General features: G+C 48.4%; 1 protein-coding gene across 1 annotated transcript; it reads left to right on the top strand.

The window, feature by feature from the left end:
* Nucleotides 1-18,732: 18,732 nt before the first annotated feature.
* On the top strand, nucleotides 18,733-22,752 carry RIPPLY1 (ripply transcriptional repressor 1). The gene is made up of 5 exons (XM_055337673.1): nucleotides 18,733-18,945; nucleotides 19,451-19,685; nucleotides 20,582-20,660; nucleotides 21,293-21,357; nucleotides 21,925-22,752. The coding sequence occupies exons 2-5, from the start codon at nucleotides 19,534-19,536 to the stop codon at nucleotides 22,190-22,192; spliced, it is 564 nt and encodes a 187-aa protein (XP_055193648.1). The 5' UTR covers nucleotides 18,733-18,945; nucleotides 19,451-19,533; the 3' UTR covers nucleotides 22,193-22,752.
* The last annotated feature ends 270 nt before the right edge of the window (nucleotides 22,753-23,022 follow it).

The following is a 23,022-nucleotide window of genomic DNA, read 5'->3' as shown; positions in this document are numbered from 1 at the left end:
GAGAGAGGCAGAGACAAAGGCAGGCTCCCCTGGGGAGCCTGATGTGGGACTCGATCCCAGGACCCTAGGATCACGCCCTGAGCCGAAGGCAGACACTCAATCACCAAGCCACTCAGGCATCCCCTAAGTCTTCTTTATAAGTTTTTCTTCTTGTGCCCTCTGTATAAATCTTAATATTCCCTGCAGAGTCTCATCTGGACTTTTAGACTTCTCTTCTCATCCCTCACATTCTCTAGGGGTGGTTTCATCAATCTGTTTCTATGCTAAATGATTCCTGAATCCGTATCTCTGGGACAGATCTCTCCCATGAACTCAAGATTTGTATAATTAACAGCATTTGGAATGACCCCACCTGAATATTTTCATGGCATCTTAAACTCAACATTTGCAAAGCTAAAATCATCTGCTGTCTTCCCTATCTTCAAACAATTCTGCACACCATGTTCCCTATATCACTAGGGCCATCCTTCGTCCAGCAACTCAAGCCAAGCATCCTTGATTCCTCCCCTCTTCTTGACACGTAACCAATTATAAAGTCCCATCAGATTTACCTTTAAAATATGTTCTGAATGCATCCACTTCTCTCTATCTCCACTATGTAAACTTCAGTTCGAAATTAGAAATCTCATGGGCACCTCAGACTGCTCTAATTCCACTTCTGCAATCAATTATCCATCCAGTAGCCAACGATCTTTCTAAAATAGAAATCTAATCCTACACTCCACCCCACCACTTCGCCGTGCTTTAAAAACTTCAGGCCCTCTTAATTGCTTTCAAGACAAAGTTGGAACTCTCTAGCATGGGGAAACCAGGAAGGCCCTCCATTGTCTGGCTCCTGGTTTTCTTTCCAGTCTCATTTCCCACCAGTAACCTCCAACCTCATGCTTTATGCTCACCCACACACATGTGCATGGGCACACATACACACACATAATCTAGCCATACCTAAAAGTGTGTACTTCCCTGAATTTGCCTTTCTGTCTCTAAGCCCTTGAGTATGCTATTCTACCATCCAAAATTTGCTTGGATAATTGTTGGTCATTATTCAGGACTATCCTTCCCTTGAAACCTTCCTTGGACTCCCTCTTCTAAACCAGAGTTGTGGTACATACTTTTCCTTTTTATTTCCTATCTATATATGGGTTTCCAGTGAGTGTCGGTGAGCTACCTTGAGGTTTTTAGAGAGCAGACTTGCTGCCTCCCAGAAGAATAGCTCCTGCTCCAGGCTTGTTGGGATGCTGGCATGAGAGCCCAGCTTGAATTTCCCATGAGAGTTGGCAGTGTCTTCAAGAGGAGACCTTCTCCCCAGAGTCAGTCCTGGTGCATAAGTAGGAAAAGGAGTTTGGGGAGGGCAGAATTTTAAAAATGCCATCACGAAGACTTGGAGTCTCAGGAGTCTGTCTTGGCATGGCTGGGAAGGAAGTAGAACTAGTTGTTGGAGCTTATTCAATTGGGAGAAATGGCCCAAAGGAGGTCATCTTTCAGGCAGGGTCAGGAAAGCAGGGGTAGACAAGATAGGGGGCAGTTAGGTAGTGTGCCAGGCTAGATTCTGTTTTTGTTAGTGTTATGAGCAGTAGATGGCTCAAAGAAAGAGTCCTGACCTGAGAATCAAAAGACTGACTTCTAGTCTCAGGTCTCCCTGGAACCTGTTAAGGAAGTCCCCTAAATTCGCCAGGCTCCAGTTTCTCATCTCCAAGGTTTCAAGTCTCAATTAAGGAAATGGGGACAGGAAGCCACGTTGACAAATATAGAAGACTGAACAGCTGTTATTAGAAGCAGGCAGCTTTAAAGGACACCCCTGTCAATTCAGAGGTCCTCCTAGAAATCAGACCCTGGCTGCTTCGGAGGAACAGAAAACTCTAGGCCTTGACAGGTGAATTTGTCATCTGGGCATGAGGCCAACACACTCCATGGCCCAAGGGCTGGTCAAGATGGCTTCATTTAGGATCCTTACCTAATCTTCCTTAGGGGAGGGATTGGAACTGCAGGAGAGGATTAGGAGGGTCAAACCTGGCAGCAGCTCCTGAATTAACGCCTTCTTGCCTGGATCCTTGCCCTGTCTTTTCCGGGTTCTCGCCCCAAGTCTTGTGCATGGCACCCCTTCTTTGGGGTCTCGTAAAACTGAACAGGGTAAGATAGGTGAGGCTTCTCAGGCTCAAGGAAGGAGCTGATGTGGTGTCCTGGGGAGTGATGGAGGCCACCATAGCCCTCCTCTGCCAGTCGGCCTTGTTTCTCCAACCCCCAATCGGACAGTTCCTCACAGGAATCCAAGATACTTGCTCTCCTCTCTGCACCTAATCAGCAGCTGCTTAGAGCTCTAGTAAGTGGCAAAGCCATTCCTCTGAAAGCCCTGCTTTCTGGTAAGTGTATCCTCAGAGCAGTTCCCTCAGGGAACAACAACTGGATTGAGGGATATTCTAATTGCTTTAAAAAGAAGTTCATTTCTGCCCTGACCATCAAAGCAAAACATTCTCACTTTACACTGCTAAAAAACACAGAAAGGCCGACTCTAGAACACAGACATCATCCACCATCTCTCTAGCTCTAAGCACGGCTCATGTTCTGTTCCCAGCTCTGTTTTCAAAGAGGACACTTGAAGAGAATAAAGCCTCAGTCCAAAGAGGAAGTTTCTATTCGTATGGAGATAGAATTGGCACATCACACTGCATTAATTTCAGGTGCACAGCATAATGATTTGACATATAACCGCATTTCAAAGTGACCATGACGTTAAGTTCAGTCCACCTCCACCACCATACATAGCTACAGATTTGTTTTCTTTTGGTGAGAACTTTTAGGATCTACTGTCTCTGAGCAATCTTTGGATAGCACAGCACTGGTAGCTTCAGTCACCATGCTGCACATGATATACCCAGGATTTCTTAACCTTGTAGCTGGGAGTTGGCACCCTCTGACCCCCCCTTCACCCATTTTACTCCCATCCACACCCCCACCTCTGACAACCACCAGTCTGTTCTCTGTATCTAGGAGCTTAGGTTTGTTTCAGATTGCACGTATAGCTGAGCTCATACCATATTTGGTTTCTCTCCCTGACTTATCTCACTGAGCACAGGACCCTCCATTTTATGGAAAATGTCAGGATGTCCTTCAAAGCAGGAAGTTCTGACAGATTCACAGACCAGTGGGGGAAGGGTTATTTTAGAGGTTAAGGGGGAGACTTCCCAACTTCACTCAGAAACCCACCTTCTGTTGATTCCCTGAGGTTTCAGGGTGGAAGAAGACACTGAAGCTGGCTGGGAGAGGGTCCCCCTCCCGGTCCTCCTTTGGCCCCTCCAGTTCACCACATGGGGGGCAGTAAACTGTACCTCGCCCCCCCCAACCTTGTATCTCAGTCCTTCAGTCCTCAAAAGCTCCATTCAGAAATTATCTGATTTGGAGAGCGCTTCCTCTGGCCCTTGTAGTTTCAAACACTGGAAACTCTGTGGTCGCCTTGAGGAAACAAACACTACCAACCCAGGTGCCACCTGAACATTTCCTCCCATGCCCTTCCCTCAGAAACCCAAGGTGGCCCAGCATGGCTACACCATGGGCTAAAAGGGTAACAACTAGGAAACAAGAGCCCACAGGTGAGTTTAAAAAGCAGCAAATAAAGCAGAATTGAGGCACTTACAAAGGAGTCCTTTTGCAGAGTCTTGGAGGAGCTGTATGGCTCTGGAGTGGGAGGGAAGTTTCCTGAGGGAGGGGCGCGTAAGGTTCAAGGGGCTCCAGGCTGAGGTGATAAAGGATTTCTAATTGTTAGCCGCAGCTTTGCAAAATCCATCCACAAATCTCAGCCTTGGGTCAGAGACTTATTACAGATCAGAATTAAACCCCTGGAGTCCGTGGAACATTGAGGTGCTTAAAAAAAAGTTTAGTGAGGTTTTTCCTGTCAAAAACTCCAGCTGGGCTTTTGTGTGGTGACCTCTGCAAGACCAGGGGAGGCCTTGTGTGGGGGAGAGGGGTTTGGCCCAAGGAGGAGGAATTTGGAACATTCCAGCTTCGGGGGTAGAGAGAAGAGGGGGCCCATTAGGTGTCCCTGGCTATGGGCCCTGAGGCCCAGCAGGGAGTAAGCCTCATAAACACGGCCCTGGTGAGCTAGTGCCCAAGCAGTCTTGCACTGCCTGCAGCCCCATGGGCTCTTCCATTCAGCTTCCTTCTCCAGCAAGCTCCTGGACCTACCCCACCCCAGAGGTTCACCCCAAAGTGCAAAGGCCAGAATGCGGTACTCTAGTTCAGACTCTGGTGGGTTCCAGAGAGCAGTTCCCCACAAGGTGAGGCCAAAGCAGCTGTGCTTACCATGGGCCTCCCCTTTGTCGCATACACAGCAGTACCACACCCCAGTGCCATTTGGGTCCCTCAAAACTTTTGTGACATGGAGAGCAGTCATGGGGTTGCCTCTCCAGATGGAGCAAGAGAAAGCTTTTCTGTCTGTTTTTTGCTGTTTTCTTTTCTTTTTGAGATTTTGTTTATTTATTCATGAGAAACACAGAGGAGAGAGAGAGTCAGAGACATAGGCAGAGGGAGAAGCAGGCTCCCTGCAGGGAGTCTAATGTGGGACTCGATCCCAGGACTCCAGGATCACGACCTGAGGCGAAGGCAGATGCTTAACCACTGAGCCATTCAGGCGTTCCTGTTTTCCTGATTAGAAACATACTGGATGTTACTGCCAAAAATTCAGAAAATAAAATATAAAGGAGAAACTAGAGGTCCTCATAATACTACCAGCAAGGGATATCCTGCTAATCATTTTAACTTTTGATGTGCCATAGAAGATGTGAATAGAAATATTTTTACCCAGTTGAGTCGCATTTTACCCTACAGTTCCGTAACCTTCTATCATTTCTAAACAATGCAATGATATGATACGGCCTTATTCCCACGTCAAGTAAAGATTCACTGCATTATATTCTGTGGTATGGAAATATAATTTATTAAACCATTCACTAGTAGGCCTTTTTGTAATTTCCATGTTTTCCCTGTAACCTAACATCTTTGCACAGAATACGGAATGCTTTAAAGGCTACTAGATCATATTACAAAGGTAGGGCAGCCATTAATATGTGCAGATGAGAAAGTCTAGGCCCAACGAGATGAAATGAATGGGTCACCCAGCATTCCAAGTTGAGCAGTAATAATTAGACCTGGAATCTAGGTTCCTAGATGTCTGGTTCAGTAAATTTTCCAGTACACTACACTGCCTCCCAAGGATTCCTACGGAAAAATAATGAGGCTTGTGGTCACCGTTCGTTGAACACTTGCTGGGTGTCAGGAACTCTGCTGAGAGTCCTCATATACATTGCCTCACTGAGCTACTGCAGAGCCGAGCCAGGCCTGGGCACCAGATCCCGGCAACCCTGGCCCTCGGCTCTTAATCATTACTCTATACTACATTTTTGAAGTCATATCAAAGCAAACAGATTTTTTGCCTGATGTGAATTCAGTGAAGCAAATCAGAAATCATCCTCTTTCTCAAGGTGGTCCAGAGCTGTAGTGCAAAGTGCAAGTAGGGTACTGCTCCTGAGCAGGGGTCTCTCCAGGGAGCTACCCCTTGGCAGGCTGCAACAGGCTAAAAGGGCATCCATGCCTGAGCTCAGGCCTGGGGAGTTTGGGGAGCATGAAAGCAAGCAAACCTGAAGGGCTGGGAGGGATAGCAGGCTAATCTTCTAACCAGCTGTGTGACCTGGGGCAAGTCTTCACATCTTCTTTCACCATGCTTCGCCCGCTTACTTCCCAAGGCTGGACTAATGAATAGGAAAGCATTCTGGCAAGAGCGACATGTGAGTTGAGTACAAAATAGAATTTGTAGTAGAGGGGTGCCTTATCAGCTCAGGGTGACTCTGTGCAATAAAGGGTAGGTAAAGGCAGAATCTCAGTGTCAGGTGCCAGGGCGGATGAGGGCATTGTGTTGGCAGGATGTGGTTACCAGCCTGGCAATCATTCAAGGAAGGACTATGTTTTAATGCTGTGTTTCCTACAGGTCAGCACTGTCAGATCCTGGTGGAATCCTGCCAGAGAATATGACTCCTTGGGGTTGAGTCTGTGAGGCTCCTTAGTGACCAGCTAAGACCCCTACTGAGATCCAGCAAGCCTAAGTGGGTGGAAGGAAGGAAAGGGTCCTGAAAAAAAGAGAGTGAAAAGTAGCAGTCTGGGAAAAGCAGTATGTGCTCAAAGAGAGGAGTGAGCTGTGACATAATACAGGGAGGAAAATGAGAGTCTGAGAAGAGGTAGGTCAGGAAAGAGAGTAGAATGAGAGGCAGGAGATGGGTCTTTGAGGAACAAAATCTAAGAGAGGTCTGTATAATGCAAGGTCTTGAGGGAGAGGGAGGAGATGGTGCTACAAGGAGTCGAGTCTAGAAGGAGAAATAAGAGATTCTAGGGGCACAGGGGGCGGGGATGAGAAGATTATGGGAGAAGGAGGTAGGACCTCAGGCAGATAGAGGATTTGAGACATTCCATCCCTTTCATTCCACCAAACCAGGAAATTCTTATCAAGGTCACAAACGACACCCCTCCACCCCACCCCATGTCACCGAATCCAATGGGCGCTTTTCAATCCCTCACTTCCTTGACCTCTACACAGCATTCAATGCCCCAGATCACTCTGCCTTTGCTTCTCTTGGCCTCTGTGATGCAACCCTCCCCTGATGTTCCTCTATCTCTCTGGCTTATCAACTCCTCCTACTCTGGTAGATTCTGAGAAAGCTGTGTTCCTCAGGAGCCTGACCTAGTTCTCCCTCCCTTCTCACTCTGCATTCCCACTCTCAGGGATCCCATTTATCTCTCATGTACTCAGAGGACTTTCAAATCCCCATTTCCTCTGAAATCCAGACCCTTGTATACTGACATCTCCATTAGGATAACTGAAAAGCATCTCAAACTCAACAGCTCCAAAATTGTACCCTTGATTTCCTTTGAGTTAAAAGCAATTCACCCCCAGTCTTCTTCATTTGACAAAGCCAGCTGTTTAAGCCAGGAACCTCAGAGTGATACTTAATTTCACCATTTTTTCTCTGGCCCTCCCTAACCCATCTCAACTGATCTGCAAATCCTTTCAATTCTACCTCCAATATATGGCTCTTTTATCCATCTACCCATTTCCCATGTAAAAATGATGCTTCCATTACATTACCATCATCTCTCAAAATTTGTGGTCTCAGGAGGATTTTACTCCCTTAAAAATTATTAATTAGGAATCAACTCAATGTCCTTCAACTAGTAAATGGCTAAACTGTGGCTCAGCTGTATAAATAGAATACTATGCAGCACTAAAAAGGATTGTGTTATGGATATAGGCAGCTACATGGATGAAGCTCGAATGTACAATGTTGAAAGAAGCCAGATTCAAAAGGTTGTTTATAGTATGATTCCATTTATTTATTTATTTATTTATTTATTTATTTATTTATTTATGATTCCATTTATATGACATTTGTGAAATGACAAAACCAGATTAGTGGTTGCCAGAGATTAGTGATGGAGGAAGGGGTTGACCACAATGCTGTGGCATAGGGAATTCTTTGGATATTGGAAGCATTACAGAATGGTTGTATGACTTTATGCATTCATCAAAATCCATAGCACTGCACACCCAAAGGCATACATTTTATGTGTCCTTCCACATTCTGTCACACAGAATATTAAAATGACATGCATGTATATCTAAAAAGAAACAAATAAAAAGTATTAGCTTTAAAAAATTATTGAAAACTCCAAAGAGTTTCTTTTTTATGGGTTATATATAATGATATTTAACATATTAGAAATTTAAACTGATAAATCTTATTTTTTTAATTTTATTTATTTGAGAGAGAGAGAGCACAACTGGGGGAAGGAGCAGAGGGAGAGGGAGAAGCAGGCTCCCCCCAATGAGCAGGGAGCCCAACATGGGGCTGGATCCCAGGACCCCAAGATCATGACCTGAGCCGAAGGCAGACACTTAAATGATGGAGCCACCCAGGTACCCCAAAACTGATAAAATTTAAAACTATTTACTGTAATATAGTTGACCCACAACGTTAGAGGCGTACAACAAAGTGATTCAACTTCTATATACATTATCCTGTGCTCACCACAAGCAGAGCTACCATCTGTCACCACACAACACTATTACAATATCATTGACTATATTCCCTATGTTGTGCGTTTTATTCCCATGACTTATCCATTCCTTAACTGGAAGCCTGTACCTCCCACTCCCCTTCACCCACTCTGCCCATCCCTCACCCCCTTCCATTTGGCCATCATTTTGTTCTCTGCATTTATTGGTCTTTTTCTGCTTTTTTGTTTGTTTTGTTTTTTAAAAAAGATTTTATTTTTAAGTAATCTCTACACCTAATGTGGGACTTGAACTTACACCTTGAGATCAAGAGTCTTGTGCTCTACTGATAGCCAACCAGGTGCCCCTTTATTTGTTTTATTTTATTTTGTTATATTTCATATACAAGTGAAATTATAGGGTGTTGGTCTTTCTTTGACTTATTTCATTTAGCATAATACCCTCTGGACTTCATCCTTTTTGTGGCTGAATATATATATATATATGTATGTATATGTATATACACACATTACAGCTTATTTATCCATTCATTTATGGATGGACACTTGGGCTACTTCCATATCTTGGCTATTATAAATAATGCTGCAACAAAGAGAGGTATGCATATATCTTTTTGAATTAGTGCTTTTGTTTTCTTTGTGTAAAACTACTTATCTTTAATTTTTTAATTTTTTTAAAGATTTTATTTTTAAGTAGTCTCTACACCTAGAGACTAGAAGTCACAACCCTGAGATCAAGAGTTGTGGTCTCTACTGACTGAGCAAGCCAAGCACCCCAAAACTATTTTTACACTTAAAACAATAGACACATTGCATGTTAAAGTAGGTAACATATATTTATGAAAAATAACTATTTTCCAAATCGAAAAAATCAGCAAGAAAAGTAGCATCGTATTACATTTTTTCAAATCTGTTGTGTATCTGACTCAATAAAAAAGCAGCTGGATTCTCATATATGCTCTTGCATTTAGTCTGTTGCAATGTGTTTTGTGGTTAAAATAGACGAAGAAAATCTAACCTCATGAAGATGTGCCAGTAGAGATGGGCATTGTTTAAATAGATTTTTAGGCAGAATTCTAAGAATAACTCCCATATGACACTCACCTGTATATAAATTTCCTCCCCTTTGAGAGTAGGTGTTTACAATGTTATCACTTCCATGATCATGTTAGTGATCTGGCAAAGAGAAATGATCCAGGTGGGCCTAATATAATCATGTGAGTCCTTTCCAAGGAGAGTGCCAGCAAGGAATGGGGACCTCAGACATACAACCTGAAGGAACTGGATTTTTCTAGCATCTCAGTGAGCCTGGAAGCAAACCTTTTCCCCAGACCCTCCAGATAAGGGCCAGCTCAGCCGACAAGACAACTTGACCTCAGTCTTGTGAGACCCCAAGCAGAGACCTCAGGTGAGCCCACCTGATCTTCTGACCTACAGAACTGTGAAATAATAAGTAGCTGCTATATTAAGTTGTTAAGTTTGTGGTAATTTTTTATGACTGCAATAGAAAAATAACACCTTGTGGATGTTCTTCTTTGGTAGTACACCTAAACTTCACAGGTAGTAGTTTCCTATTGCTTATTTGTGATGTTAACTCTGAAATTATATCAATGAACTTTTTGTACTCTGTTACATTAAAATCCACTGGTCTATCTTGCACTTTGAATGGATCTATTATCTATGCATAATTTGGTAACATTATGCATTAGTCATTTGGAAAATAGTGGCTTATCCAGTTATACAGATCTTCCAATTGTTGACTCATTTTATGATTATACAATATAAAAAACTGCATTCATTAATATCACTACTAATCTTATCAGAAATGTTTTTAGGTTATTGAGAAACTCTCAAGCTCACAGCGGCAGATAAAGCTTTCCAAAATTATGGTTTTCACTTGAAAGCTTAAATGTTATCAAGGACAACAAACTATCAGTTGTTTTCCTTGAGACGACAGAATCACTTTATTCATTTTCAGCATAACACTGGCCCAAGTCTGTATAACTGTAGTTTGTCTGTCAATTGTTCTTTCAAGTTAAAAAAAAAAAAGAATGTTCTATGAGAAACTGGCTAGTTTAGCTTGCAATCATGCAAGTGCTTTTCCTCATGACACTCATCATAACTCACTATGCAGTGGAAGTGTTTTATACTCCATTCCTATTTTGTCACACAGGCTATTTGAAAAGACATGTACTCAAAGCGTTGAAATTTAATAAAGATTAATTATCTTTACTGTTTCACCAAAACATTTTTAAGTGAGGGCACCTGGGTGGCTCAGTTGGTTAAGTGTCTGCCTTCAGCTCAGGTCATGATCCCAGGGTCCTGGGATCGAGCCTGGCGTAGGGCTCCCTGCTCAGTGGGGAGTCTGCTTCTACCTCCACTCCTACCCCTGCTTGTGATCTCTCTCAAATAAAAAAAATTAAGAAAAAGACATTTTTAAGTGAAACTGGCATTTCATTTACCAGAATACACCATGAATATTAGTTTGGCACCATCACCTTGATCTGTGCTAAGGTGCCAGCACTTTACCCACTATAGCTTTTGCCCCATCAGGGCAAATGTCAACACCATGAAATGGCAAATAACATCTTAGTATTATCATGAAAGTAGTTTTGTCTGAATCCCGTGAATGAATCTTGGGGCTTCCAGTGATCTTTGGGTCACACTGTTAGGGCTGCTGGTCTAGGACAGAGCTGGAAGGGGACGTAAAAGGGAGGGTAGAGAAGAAACGATATTTTTTTAAAAAGATTTTATTTATTTATGAGAGAGAGAGAGAGAGAGCATGAGTTGGGGGTGGAGAAGGGGCAGTGGAAGAGGAAGAAGCAGACTTCCCACCTGACCAAGGAGCCCAACACTGGGATCGATCCCAGGATCACAACATGAGCCGAAGGCAGATGCTCAACCACTAAGCCAGCCAGGAGCTCCTGGAGACTTTAGTCAGGCTTAGAAACATCCTGTCAATAGGGGAGGCAGCTGAGAATAAAATGCAGCAAAGACTTTCTAGAGAACATCTGCTCTGCCCCTTCTACTCCTGACCTGCCTTACTCCTGGGCTGTCTCAACCAAGTCAAAAGGTACCCGCTAAAACGCCCCCATCCTGGGATTTTGGAGGCTCTGTATTGAAGGCCAAAATACTAACAGAGAATCTCCTCCTGGCCCCTGTATGCCTGTCGTGGTTATTTGCTACTTGACAGTAGAATCCCAAGGCTCTGCTAGACTGAATCTGTTACTCTCAGACCGGCTCCTCTGCCAGCAAATGACATTGTATTCCCGTGGAATGAGCACCTGCTGTGGACCAAGTCCTCTAGAAGGGAGGAGGGATGGCAAAGCCCCTTCCCTGATCACTTCGATAGGGAGGCTCCTGTCACATCTGAAAATGGAGCTCAGGTGAAAAGCCTGTGAATATTGGCATATTTTGGAGGCCTCTGGGACCTAGAAAGGAGAGGTCGATTTTGAGTCATGGGGGAGGATCACATGCAGACCCCGTGTAGCAACCAGGCCCACTGGAAGTGAGAGGGAATGCTGGATGGAGATGGAGGCGAGGCTGAAAATACAGGGAAATCCGTGAATAGACATATGCCTGCCATATGCCACCAGTCACGGTTTGCTGGTGCTGGGTAGCAGCAGGATGAAGGCTGTGTTGTATGAAGCCAAATCTGGCCAGGTGTGCAAAGTGGGACAAAAGAATCAGCATCTCTTTACCTACAGCATCTCATTTCATCCTCACCTCCAGCACTACTCTTTCCACCCCCAGGACACTGAGGCTCAGAGAAATTGGTTAATATACCCAAGGGCACCTTGGACAGTAAACTAGCAAGGAGGGATTCCAACTCCAGCCTATTTCCAAAGCCTAAGCTCTGCCTAACCATGGTGGTGGAGCAGGGGGGTAGGGGGGAGAAAGGAATCATCATAATAGTGCTAACAGGTAACATATGTCAAGGACTAAGTACGCATCCAACTGAACAACCCGTAAACTCTCTCATTCAACCTTCACTGCAACCCTGCGAGGCAGGGACCCTTATGTCATTTCACATATGGGGACCCTGGGAAATGGGAGGTCAAGTTGTTTGCCTTGGGTCACAGCTGAGTGCTGGAGCTGGGACACACCCAAGTGTATAGGTGTCTAGAGCCCAAACTTTACCACATAAAGATCCACCGCAGATACACAGACGCTAGATGGGGACCTGAGCTAGAGTGGTGACCCAAGCCCCCTACAACAGTGGCTGGTGAGGGCTGAGTGAAGAACCTTCAAGAAGGAAGCACTGAGGGTAGGTCCAGCTGCACCCAGTTTTTGTAGTTGGGAGGTGGAGCCACTGACCAATCCGCCCACCCCCAGATCACCGGTGATGGGGGCGGGGGACTTTTGCTCAGGTTGTGACACCAGTTGCTCACTTCCACTGGCCCCCTTCTGCTATCTGCCCAACTCCACAGCAGCACACGAGGTGGTAGGGGGGTGGTGCAACTGCCACAGGAATGACACCCTCCACACAACTGTGTTCTACAACCTCCTGGAGGGTTGAAAGCAAGCACACCTGCGCTCCTATCTCTGTTCTGCCACTCGTTAGCTATTTGGAAAGTCACTTCATCTGTCTGTGCCTCTGTTTCCTACTCATCTCTAAAGGGGGCCAACAGGGACGCCTGGGTGGCTCAGTGGTTGAGCATCTGCCTTCGGCTCAGGTCGCGATCCCAGGGTCCTGGGATCAAGTCCCACATCAGGCTCCCCACAAGAAGTCTGCTTCTCCCTCTGCCTATGTCTCTGATTAATTAATTAATTAAAGGGAGCGAACAACAGTGCCTACCTCATAGGATCTTCATAAGGTGTAAATACAGTAATGAGGAAATTCAGTGCTTAGCACAGCGCCCAACACATCGTGAGTGCTCACTAAATGCTACTGATTTCTGTAGTGCTGGTGGCTGTTCTTATTAGCTTGGAGGACCCACCTCCCCGGAAGATTCCTTTCACTAGTTACCCAGGTCTGTCCTCACTGAGGCGCCATCAGCAGGCCTCCGGGGGACCAAAGAGAAAAAAAAAGTGAATGTACTCCTGAGAATTCCCATCTTCCAGGGGCCTCTGGCCAGCCTGGGAAAAAGGCTGTCTTAGTGCAGAGGGGAGCAGAGGGGCAGGCAAGGCTGGACAGGGGAGCCAGGGATGGGGCTGGATGGGCTGGAGGGCAGGGTGGAGGGCAGGGGCCTGGCTGGGAGTGACCTTCCCAGGGGCACTCTCCCTCCCACCCCTCCTAGGAGTTTCCTCTGAGCTTCAGCTCTGTTTTTCTAGGCCCCCCGCAGTCCAAATGAGGAGCAAATGGGGAGCTGCGAGGGGGCTCTGCCAAAAGATCCCTGTACCACATGGCCCACCTGGCCTGGCTCCGATGGCAGGCCAAGAGGCAGAAGGGTACAGGAGGAGGGCCGACTAGGCAGCAAGCTGTTCTCCAGAGGGGAACCCCCCAACCCCCGCCGTCCCAGGAACCCAAGGGGCTGGGTCCAGGACTTGGCACATTTGGGACATTTGGACTTGAGGACAGAGTTCCCAGGCACCATTTGCTCTTTTTGCTTTGGGGACAGGCTGGGGTCGGGGAAGAGAACCTTGCTCTGTTTTCCTCTGTCAGGGCAGACCCTGCTTGCCTCTTGCCTCCACCTGACCCCCACACTGGTCTTTTAGGCTTCCTGCCCACCCCACCCCACCCCTGACCCCAGGGGCCCTGGCTCAGGAGGCAGAGGCTGGAGGGAAGGAGGAAGATCTTCTTTGCTGAGGTGAGCCCAGAACCTGTTCTGGGCCTTTCCACCTGCCACGTAGGTCCCCTTTCCAATGGCCTAGCCTCTTGCTGTTTCCTGAACAGCTCCCTCCTCCCACCAGCCCCCAGGGATGGTATACAGTGCTGTGCCCAAGAGGCACAGAGACCACCTGAGTTCAAGTCCCAGGCTTGTCACTATTAGCTCTGTGACCTTGGGCAAGTATGTTAGTCTCATCTATAAAACAAGGCTTGTAATAGTGTGTCTTCCTCCTTCGGGTTGTTTGTGAGGCAAACTAATCCATGCGAAATGCTTAGGACAGTGCCTGGTACATAAATGTTTAACAAATGTTCTCTCCTATTACTCTCCGCTCCTAGGCCAGCATCTCAGTTCCCATTCTCTCTGCCCACTTATGCCCAGCTCCACTTGATGAGCCCCTCCTCTCCCCAGCATCACCTGCTCTCCTGACCTCTGTTTCGCTCTCTGGGGAGACTAGACCCACAACAAGGACTGTGACATGAGCAGCAATAAGTGAATCACAGAACAACATGCCAGCCCCCTTGGTGCCAATCTCCTGACCGGTGACCCACAGCAGGAAATATATTTTGTGGCACAGCATAGTCTGTGCATTTATGCACATTCAACCTCCATCTCCATCTAGGTATGACCAGAGCAGAAATCTCACAGAATGACATCCATCCTCGCTGGGTGTGATCCACTCTTCCATTTGCCCATTTGTTTCTTTGGCTAAAGGCCAGTCCAACACAGGGTGGGATTAAGACCTCCAGAGGCCCTCAACCCTGAAAGGATTAGGGGTGAAAGGCCACAGCCTGTTTATGGAGAGGAGGTGAGGTCAAGGGGAGCTGCAGGGGAGGGTGCATGAAGGCCACTGGAGGCTGAAGCTGGGAGGAGCAGGCCAGGCCTAGGCAGTCACGGGAATGGGGCTGGACATTTCCTCTAGGCAACTGGGGATAACTGTAGATTTTCCAGTGCAGGAGGGCTGTACTCAGATCCGTGTTCTAGAAAGATCCCTGGGGTGGCTGTGGGGAGGCTGGGTTGGAAGGGCCAAGTCAAGGATGGGGCAACCTCCCTGGAAGCTGTTCCTGGCGTCCAGGTGAGAGAGAATGAATGAGGCCACAGTCGAAGGGACAATGGGGTGAGTGAGGAGTGCAGAAGAGATAGGTGCGAGAAGTGGCTGATGCTTTAGCTTGACTGACTTGGGTCCCATGTGATGCTGCTTCCTGAGGTAGGTACAGAGGAGGTTCAGTTTGTAGTGGGGTGGGGACGGGGGAGAGGAAACAATCATTCTCAAATTTGGATTCATCCAACAAACATTAATAGGACTGACACAGAGAAACTAACATTTGAGTTTGGAAAGGTAAACTCACAGAGCATTAAAAGGGAAAAAATAGGGATCCCTGGGTGGCGCAGCGGTTTAGCGCCTGCCTTTGGCCCAGGGCGCGATCCTGGAGACCCGGGATCGAATCCCACGTCAGGCTCCCGGTGCATGGAGCCTGCTTCTCCCTCTGCCTGTGTCTCTCCCTCTCTCTCTCTCACTGTGTGCCTATCATAAATAAATAAAAATTAAAAAAAAAAAGGGAAAAAATAGGGGATCCCTGGGTGGCTCAGCGGTTTGGCGGCTGCCTTTGGCCCAGGGCACGATCCTGGAGTCCCGGGATCGAGTCCCGAGTTGGGCTCCCAGCGTGGAGCCTGCTTCTCCCTCTGCCTGTGTCTCTGCTTCTCTCTCTCTCTCTCTCTCTCTGTCTATCATAAATAAATAAATAAATAAATAAATAAATAAATAAATAAATCTTTTTTTTTAAAAAAGAGAAAAAATAAAAGCCTAGCACCCACCATTGCAATCATTTCAAAAAAGAAAGAATATCTTGCTGCCCCCAAATAGGAAGGGCATAATCTCAGAATAAAGGACAGTCCTTTCTATGAGTGAATACATTTAGACTATGGAAAACCTCTACTTTGGGATGTTCTCCCCATTTTGCTGTGCCCCATTGAAAACATGGCTGTGTATCAGCCTAATTTGGGGACTGTGAGAGCCACAGGTGAGGGGGGAATGGACAGAGGAAGAGAGGTGGGCGACAGAACACAGGGAGGGATTCCAGAAGTAGGAGGAAAATGAGAGAATAATCATGGGGGCCAAGAGATGAAGGAGGGCTTAAGGAAAGAGGGCTTGGCCAATGGTATCTTTGGCCACCCAAGAGTTCAAAGGGATTTGGCAGTTAGGTTACTGGTGACCTTTGGTGGTGCTCATTCACTAGGAGGATGGGGTGGGGGCCAACCTGCAGGAGGGCTGAGGTACTTGAGGGTGATGGAAAGATAAGAGAGTGGGAGGGAGGAAGGGAGGGAGGGGAGAGAGAGAGAGAGAGAGAGAGAGAGAGAGAGAGAGAGAGAGCATGTTAGGGGAATGAGAGAACACATCTGAAGAGAGAAAAGCTGTATTTCTTGGCATCAAGGAGACCGCCATTTTACATTGGGAATGGAGAGAGCTAGAATAAAGAAACTGGCCTTTCCTGAAGAGAAGGGGCATGATGATGTCTGGAGGAAGGGCCCGGAGAAGGAGGGTGGATGAGGCCAAGGCCCAGATAAAGGGATTAGCCTTTAACGAGAGGGGCACCTTGTCCCCTGAGAAGGGAGGGCTGGGGAGGAAGGAAGTTGGAGCTGCAGGCCAATTTTTTGGGGGTGGGGCAGGGCACTGAGGTAATTCATGCTTGAAGGCCTCTGTTTTCTCAGGGAAGTAGGAGGGGAGGGGTGGAGCAGGAACATGGTAGGGAGCTGAAGGAAGTTTGGAATGTGGCCCAGGGAAATGTGGAGGCCAGACTTAGAGCATGACCAGGGAACACGCTCAGGGGTCTTGGGGCCCAGCTGAGGCTGTTGGAGTCATCTTGCCCTGCGCAGGTTTTGTCTGCCTCCCTAGGCTGTAAGCACCCTAAGGCAGTGTCCTCAGCACTTTCCTCTTTCTAGTCCATTCCCATGCCAGGCAATGCCCAGCCCAGTGGTGTGTAGCACAGAGGAGGGGCCCAGTCCTCTCAGGAGGGCCTGGCAGAGCCACCAAGGGCAAAACCCAGATACTATGGGGCTGTCAGGGGAAACAGAGGCAGGGCCGTAATCACCCCGAAGAGAAGCCATTCGTTTGGCTGTTCCACACCTTTCCTTGCTACACTCCTGGCCATCTTACTCCTGTTCTGTGCCAAATGGAAAGGCACACAGCCAGGCTCCCACTTCTGTCCAGCGACACTTGCAGGCCTTAAATCCTTCAGCAAGAGGGGCCGGGGCATCATCTCCCATTGACTGCTTGAGGCGGGTGGCAATTCTCAGGAGGTAGCAGGGCAGAGAGCAGTTGTGTGGGGAGACCAAACAGCCATGCAGATGGGCCTAAAGGGCAGCTGGGCTCCAGAAGAGCATGCTAGAAGCTGGCCTGAGGGGAACCCTGAAGCCCGCTTAGGAGAGCAAAGGGGCCAGACAGCCCCAGTGGTGAAGGATTGTGACCCAATGAACACAGGTTCAAGGCCAGAGGTGGCATGACGGGTGGCTTGGCCAAGTCCGGTTGGGCTTGAACTCCTGAGATCAGGAGTTAACGTCTCCCTCTTCCCCCTTTCCCTCTTCCCTCCTGCCTGATTTCAGAGGGCCTGGCCACCTGGAGGTCAAAAAGATCCCAATAGGGTTTCCTAATAGGTTTGCTTCTTTCTCCTCGCAGGCCCAAGGCCTGCCAGCTCTTGTTTCCACCTGGTGCCTCCCCTCAGCCTCACTCCTCTTCTGGGCCAGTGAAGCAGTTCCAGCAAACCCTCAACTTCTGGAAGTGAATTTAGCCAGGACCCTGCCAGACTGAAAGAGATTTGGGCTCCCCAGCAGCCCTCCTTCTCCCCTCTCTGGGGATCCGGGATCCAGAGAGCTTGCCTCGGAGCAGTCTGGGGCAGTGCATGCCACTGCCCTCATTTCAACACATATAATAAACCTCTGTTTATTGAGGGCTGGTATGGTGCCAGGCCCTTGGGTTAGGTGGCGGCTGGGCTTCTAGAAAGTTTTCCTTTGATGGAGCCAAGATGTGTCTCCCTGTAGATCCCACGGAGCAAGTGTCATCCCCCATCGGCAACCCCCAACCCCGACAGAGTTCTCTCTCCTCTGCAACTAAGCATTTCTTTCTTTCCTTTTACCTTCCACATGTCCTTATTTTCTATCGCCCAAAGAATATCGGGTCTTGTAGCATTTTCAAGGACGTTCAGAAAAGCACGAAGAAGGAAATAAAAAATCTCCCACAGTCTTGGCTCTCTCCCGCTTGTTTTCTTTCCCCACTCTTCCACCAAGCCAGTTGGAATATGAAATTGTCTAACCGTCCCAGCCCAAGTGAGGCATATGTTTTACCTGGTTTCTGATTTTTCCTTTGCTACCAAGCACATGGTGGGGCTGGAATTTGAAGTGGGGTGGGAGCCGGGGGTCAGGGGAACAGAGGAAACAGGAGCCCCTTCCATCGAGTTGTTCATACAATTTTGGGATCTGATTTTCTTTCCCACTTTCGGTGTTGATGCTGAGGCTTCCAGAGCATGATCGTGAGTGCCTGCTTAGTATTCAAGGGCAGAGACTCACCTTGCTGAATGTAGTTGGTTTCCCATTATTGGACATTGGATTTGTTTCAGATTTTGGACAATCACAAACCCTGACGGGGATGAATGCTGAGCCCCCAGAGGAATATTTTTGGGACTTCTAAAGCACAAGGAGGCTGCTGGCAGTTGTAACTGGAAGCTTTTTGGCAAAGGTCCAGAAGACTGGCTAAGGCCAAGGACTATGCTGGAGCAGCTGGGCTGCCCACCCCCACCCCCAGCCCTGGGGTCAGTACCCATGTACCCAGTACCTGTCACAGAGTGTTCAGGCTGGCAGGGCCCCTTGAGGCCACTGGCCCTGCACCCTGCACCCTCCTCTCACACGTGAGGGAACAGAGGCCTTGGGGTCAGGGATGGTTCTTCAGCAGTTTAGCAGCCAGGCAGAGACCTGCCTCCCCGCCACCACCCCCTCCCCACCCCAGCTCCTGGACTGGAGAGTAGGAGGGGGTGCTGAGCTCTGCAGTTTGGAATCTGACCTGGGAGCCCTGAAATGCTGCCCATGCTTCTTTACCAGACTACTTACTGCTGAGGCCGGAGAGGAGACTCAGGTACTTGAGGGTCATCCCACAGGCAGCTGGACCTGCTACACCCAGAACCTCCTTTTTTCCTGACCCAGGTGGTACTTAATGGCAGTGCCACCTAATATCAGGGCCACCTGGCAAATCTCTTGGGAGTTTGAGCCCAAATAACGTGTGGGTCCCTCACTCGCCTTAGCTGGGTCAGCTATCCATTTTCTACTGGGAACTGGCTTTGCCAAAGGCCTGTCTTTCCAGCGCTCTATGCCGGACAGCTTTCCGTGGTTTTCTGGTTTGCGGTGCTAATGAGCTTCCTTCTTTTACCCCCTGCCCCAGCCAGCCTTGCTACTGCCTGGGGAATTTGCACAAATGGTGTATGATTTGCCCCTTCTGTGTTTTCCTTTCTGACTTGGAGGTAAAGAAAACCCTTCACCCCCCACTGACTCTCTGTTTATTCAACTGGGAGAGCTTTCACACCCAGAGACCTGGGCTTCCCCTCCCAGAGCTCCCTGTTCTAAATCCTCACCCCTCCTCCCAGGTCCCCTCCAGCCCGAGCTGCCCTGAATAATTTATGAGGCCAGGCAAGCCTTATAAAAGGGTCTCCCAGGAAAGGCCAAAAGAATGCAGGAGGTTCTGAGAAATAAGAGCCCCTATGACCTGTCTGGCCTCGACCCCCTAAGGATGGACCCTTCCATTCCCTCGGCTGCTGCCCCTGGCCTATTAAGTCCACCACTGCTTGTCTCCTCTGGACAACAAGTAGGTGGCAGTGACAGGTAAGCAGACCTTGGCCCTTGGCGACAAGGACTCAGGCTTGGCGGGGTCCTGGGAGAGGAAGGAAAATGAAATGTCCAGGGTGCCCCTGCTCTCTGTGGAGGGGTAGGACAAGGCCTCACAGCCCTCAGAGCCCCTTCTGCATCTCAGGCTGGAGTGTCTCAACTGGCTTCACACCTCATTCATCCCTCTGGGTGGCAGGAGGAGACTCGGGGACAGTGGGCATTGGCAAAGCTGAAAGCCGAGCAGCCAGGGCCTCATGGGCCAAGTTGCTCACTGAGTCCACTGAGGAGCACGGGAGAGGCTGCCATGGAGCCTGGCTTTAATATGACCTATGCTGAAGAGGGAGTAAAAGAGGGCCAAAGTCCTAAGAAGCCTCTGACCAGGGGCCCTTCTCTTTCCTGACCATACCATAAAATCTCCATATTTTTTTCCTGGACCTCTGGAAGTCTAGTGGGGAAGCAGTGGGCCCAGAAATATTTCAGGCCCCTTTCCCCAGCCCCAGAAGATGGCAGGACTCTAAGCTCCCCTTCTTGGCATAGTCAGGGGCAAGATATTTTCCACCCAACTCCCATTTCTTCCTCCAGATGTGTAACATTCAACAAACCTTTAGCAAGATGCCTACTGTGTGCCAGGCACTGCACTGGGGTGTTGAGGATTCAGATACGGTCAAACCTAAACTGGTCCCTAAGAAGCTCAAAGGCAAGCAGATAATTACAAAACAGCATGACAAGAGCAACAATCACATTGTTCAGGTGGGGACGAGAGGGCAGGGGCCTCATGACAAGCTTCCTGGACTAGACAGCATCCGAGCCAAGTGTTCTGGAGGACTCTTTTGTTATCTCAAGGAGTCCAGGTTCCAGTCTCCTTCTTCCATAGATTGATCTCTTTGTCCTAGAGGAGTGTGTCTTTGGAGGCCCTGGCTGTCCTCTGCAAGGGACCTACCACAGTGGTGGGGGAAGAAAGGCGTCGAGGCGGTGAGTCTGAGCCCCCGATACATGCGGTCACATGCATAGGTGGCCACAGGCATTCACATTGACCCAAAAGGTCCGTTTCCAGAGAGCCCCAGCCCTTGGTCCAGGGCTGCAGACATGGCAAAGTATCTCTAATGCCTTGCTCACATTTGATTCTTCAACAGCTCTGGGAGGAGGGCAACCCTGAGATTTCTGTGGCAATCCTTAAGATGAAGAGACGGGTGCCCAGAGTAGGGAGGGATTTGGGCTGGCCCTGCCACTGGCCTGTGAGAGAGCTGGTGCTAGAATCCTGGTCTCCTGGCACCTAGCCCCAGTGCTCTTCCAGCCCGCCCTTACCTACCCCCCCCACCCTCGCCAATGAATCTTGGCTGCTTGGTGGAACTCTGTCTCTTGGACAGTCTCCAAACAGGTGTTAGAACAGGGCCAGCAAAGCGAACAACCCCCAGGACTCCATGCACTTGCTTTACAGCCAGAACCAGGACAGAGCCCCTTGCTGAGGGGGCGGGTAGGGGCTGCCCCCGGGATGCCTAAAGTTTCTTCTAGATCATCTTACGTAGGTTTATGACCCCTGATACAGAGGAGGCAGTTGTCTGGCCATGTACTTTGAACCACATGCTAGCTTTTGCTTTGGACAGGCCACTGGTGGGGCGACAGGTGCCAAAGTCATAAAGGCTGCCTCTGAGTTCCATCACCCTGTCAGGTAAGTCTGGCGCGCCGAGGTCAGAACTTGCTGTAGACCCACTCGCACTTTAAATCTGCACAACAGCCTTGTGAAGCAGGAGGAGGAGAGAGGCAGTGCCAGGATCCCTTTTTCATACATTAGGAAACTGAAGCCCAGGGTGGTTAAGGGAACTGGCCAAGGTTGCCTTACCTGAAGTCAATGTCGATGACCCCTAAGAATGAGCCCCTTTGGGCGAGGTCAGTGAAGGAAGCCTTAGTGGGACACCGAGGATGCAGGGATAGATCATTCTTGGCTAGAAGACTTCTGAAGTGGGGAGTGGGATCAGTGTCAGAGCTGACAGATGCCGGGGCAGGGCCTCCCCACAGCCATCAGCCCACCAGACATTACCTTCCAGCCTGCATCCCTTTTTTAACAATCTAGAGAGTTCTCTTACAATGTGTATGCACTTCCTCCTTTTCCCTTTCACCTCATTCTGTAGGCAGGAGAAGAAGTTTAGGGGTTGACTTCTTTCTTGGTCTTACTTGCCTCTCTGCAACAGATGGGACCCCGTCTAAGTTAGGGGCTATATTTCTTCTCTGTCCACAGGCTCTTCTGGCCTAAATCCCGCTCCTTTGACTACCTGTACAGTGATGGGGAGATTTTACTGCAGAACTTTCCTATCCAGGCAACGATCAACCTATATGAGGACTCAGATGACGAAGAGGAAGAAGAAGAAGAAGAAAAGGAGAGAGAAGAAGAGAAGAAATTGGAGACAGATGAAAGGGGGCTGGGAGAGCATGTGAGGGGACCATGGTCAGCACCACCCAGGGCCATAGCTCATCCTCCTTCCCCACTCGTGACAGGCCCAAACTGAACCGGTCAGAGTCTGATTGGGGTTCAGTATGACTGGCAAGGCTCTAGAGCAGCAATTAGCCAGGAATCTCCAGATATAGCCCTCTAGACTGTAAGTTGGGTCCTTGAGTCACCAGCATACCCTGGCCATATTCAGTTGGCCTGTGGGCCCAGGCCTCTGGCATCTCATTGTCTGTGTTTCTGTCATGTTGACAGTGTAAGGGTCCAAGAAGCTCTAGGGGAAGACCTGCTTTCTGAAGTTCCCAGGGAGCAGATCAAGACAGCGCATCCCCATGCAGAGAGAAACACCTACTCTTCAGGGGTCTTTGAATTCCTGGCATTCCAGCTGGCCCCATAGTCTGTCTCCCCATAGAAAGCCTGACTTCTGGCTTCACCTCCAGGGATTCCAACCTCAGATCCAAGCAAAGTTAGGACACCTCATTGATGGGCCTTGCAGGAGAGGAAGGGGGCATCTAGAAAATCTGCTTGCTTTGGGGACCTCCCTCCATTTTGCCTGCTATCCACTGGGGTCTGTATGTTGGTATGAATTGAATCAGGAGAAAATAAACTAGACAATGTGTGCCCTTTTCCTGGAACTGTGCTGATTTCTTAACTGAACTCTGCCCATGTTGTGAAGCCACAGGCAGTGGGTCAGAGACCAGCTCAAGGCCAATTTGTTGCCCTACCCGAGGTCAGTTGACAGATTCTACTCCATGGGGCTATAGGACCAGAGACTGACCCAGCATGGAGGACAGACTTTCTCTGTCAACTTGTGAAATCAGTCAGGCTTGATTAAACTTGATTAAAGACAGCTTAGAAGGGAGCAAAATGGCCCCCAAAAAGCAGCTTGAA

This window comes from Nyctereutes procyonoides, unplaced genomic scaffold (assembly GCF_905146905.1).
Source record: "Nyctereutes procyonoides isolate TBG_1078 unplaced genomic scaffold, NYPRO_anot_genome, whole genome shotgun sequence".
In the NCBI taxonomy this organism is placed as follows: domain Eukaryota; kingdom Metazoa; phylum Chordata; class Mammalia; order Carnivora; family Canidae; genus Nyctereutes; species Nyctereutes procyonoides.
Note: the sequence above shows the minus strand (reverse complement) of the source record. Positions and strands in the feature narration are given on the sequence as shown.

Coding starts and splice junctions, on each gene's coding strand:
- RIPPLY1 (XM_055337673.1), top strand. CDS start 19,534: ATGCAGGAGGTTCTGAGAAATAAGAGCCCCTATGACCTGTCTGGCCTC. Junction 19,686..20,581: donor CAAGTAGGTGGCAGTGACAG/GTAAGCAGACCT, acceptor TCTTTGTCCTAG/AGGAGTGTGTCTTTGGAGGC. Junction 21,358..21,924: donor GAGTTCCATCACCCTGTCAG/GTAAGTCTGGCG, acceptor CTCTGTCCACAG/GCTCTTCTGGCCTAAATCCC.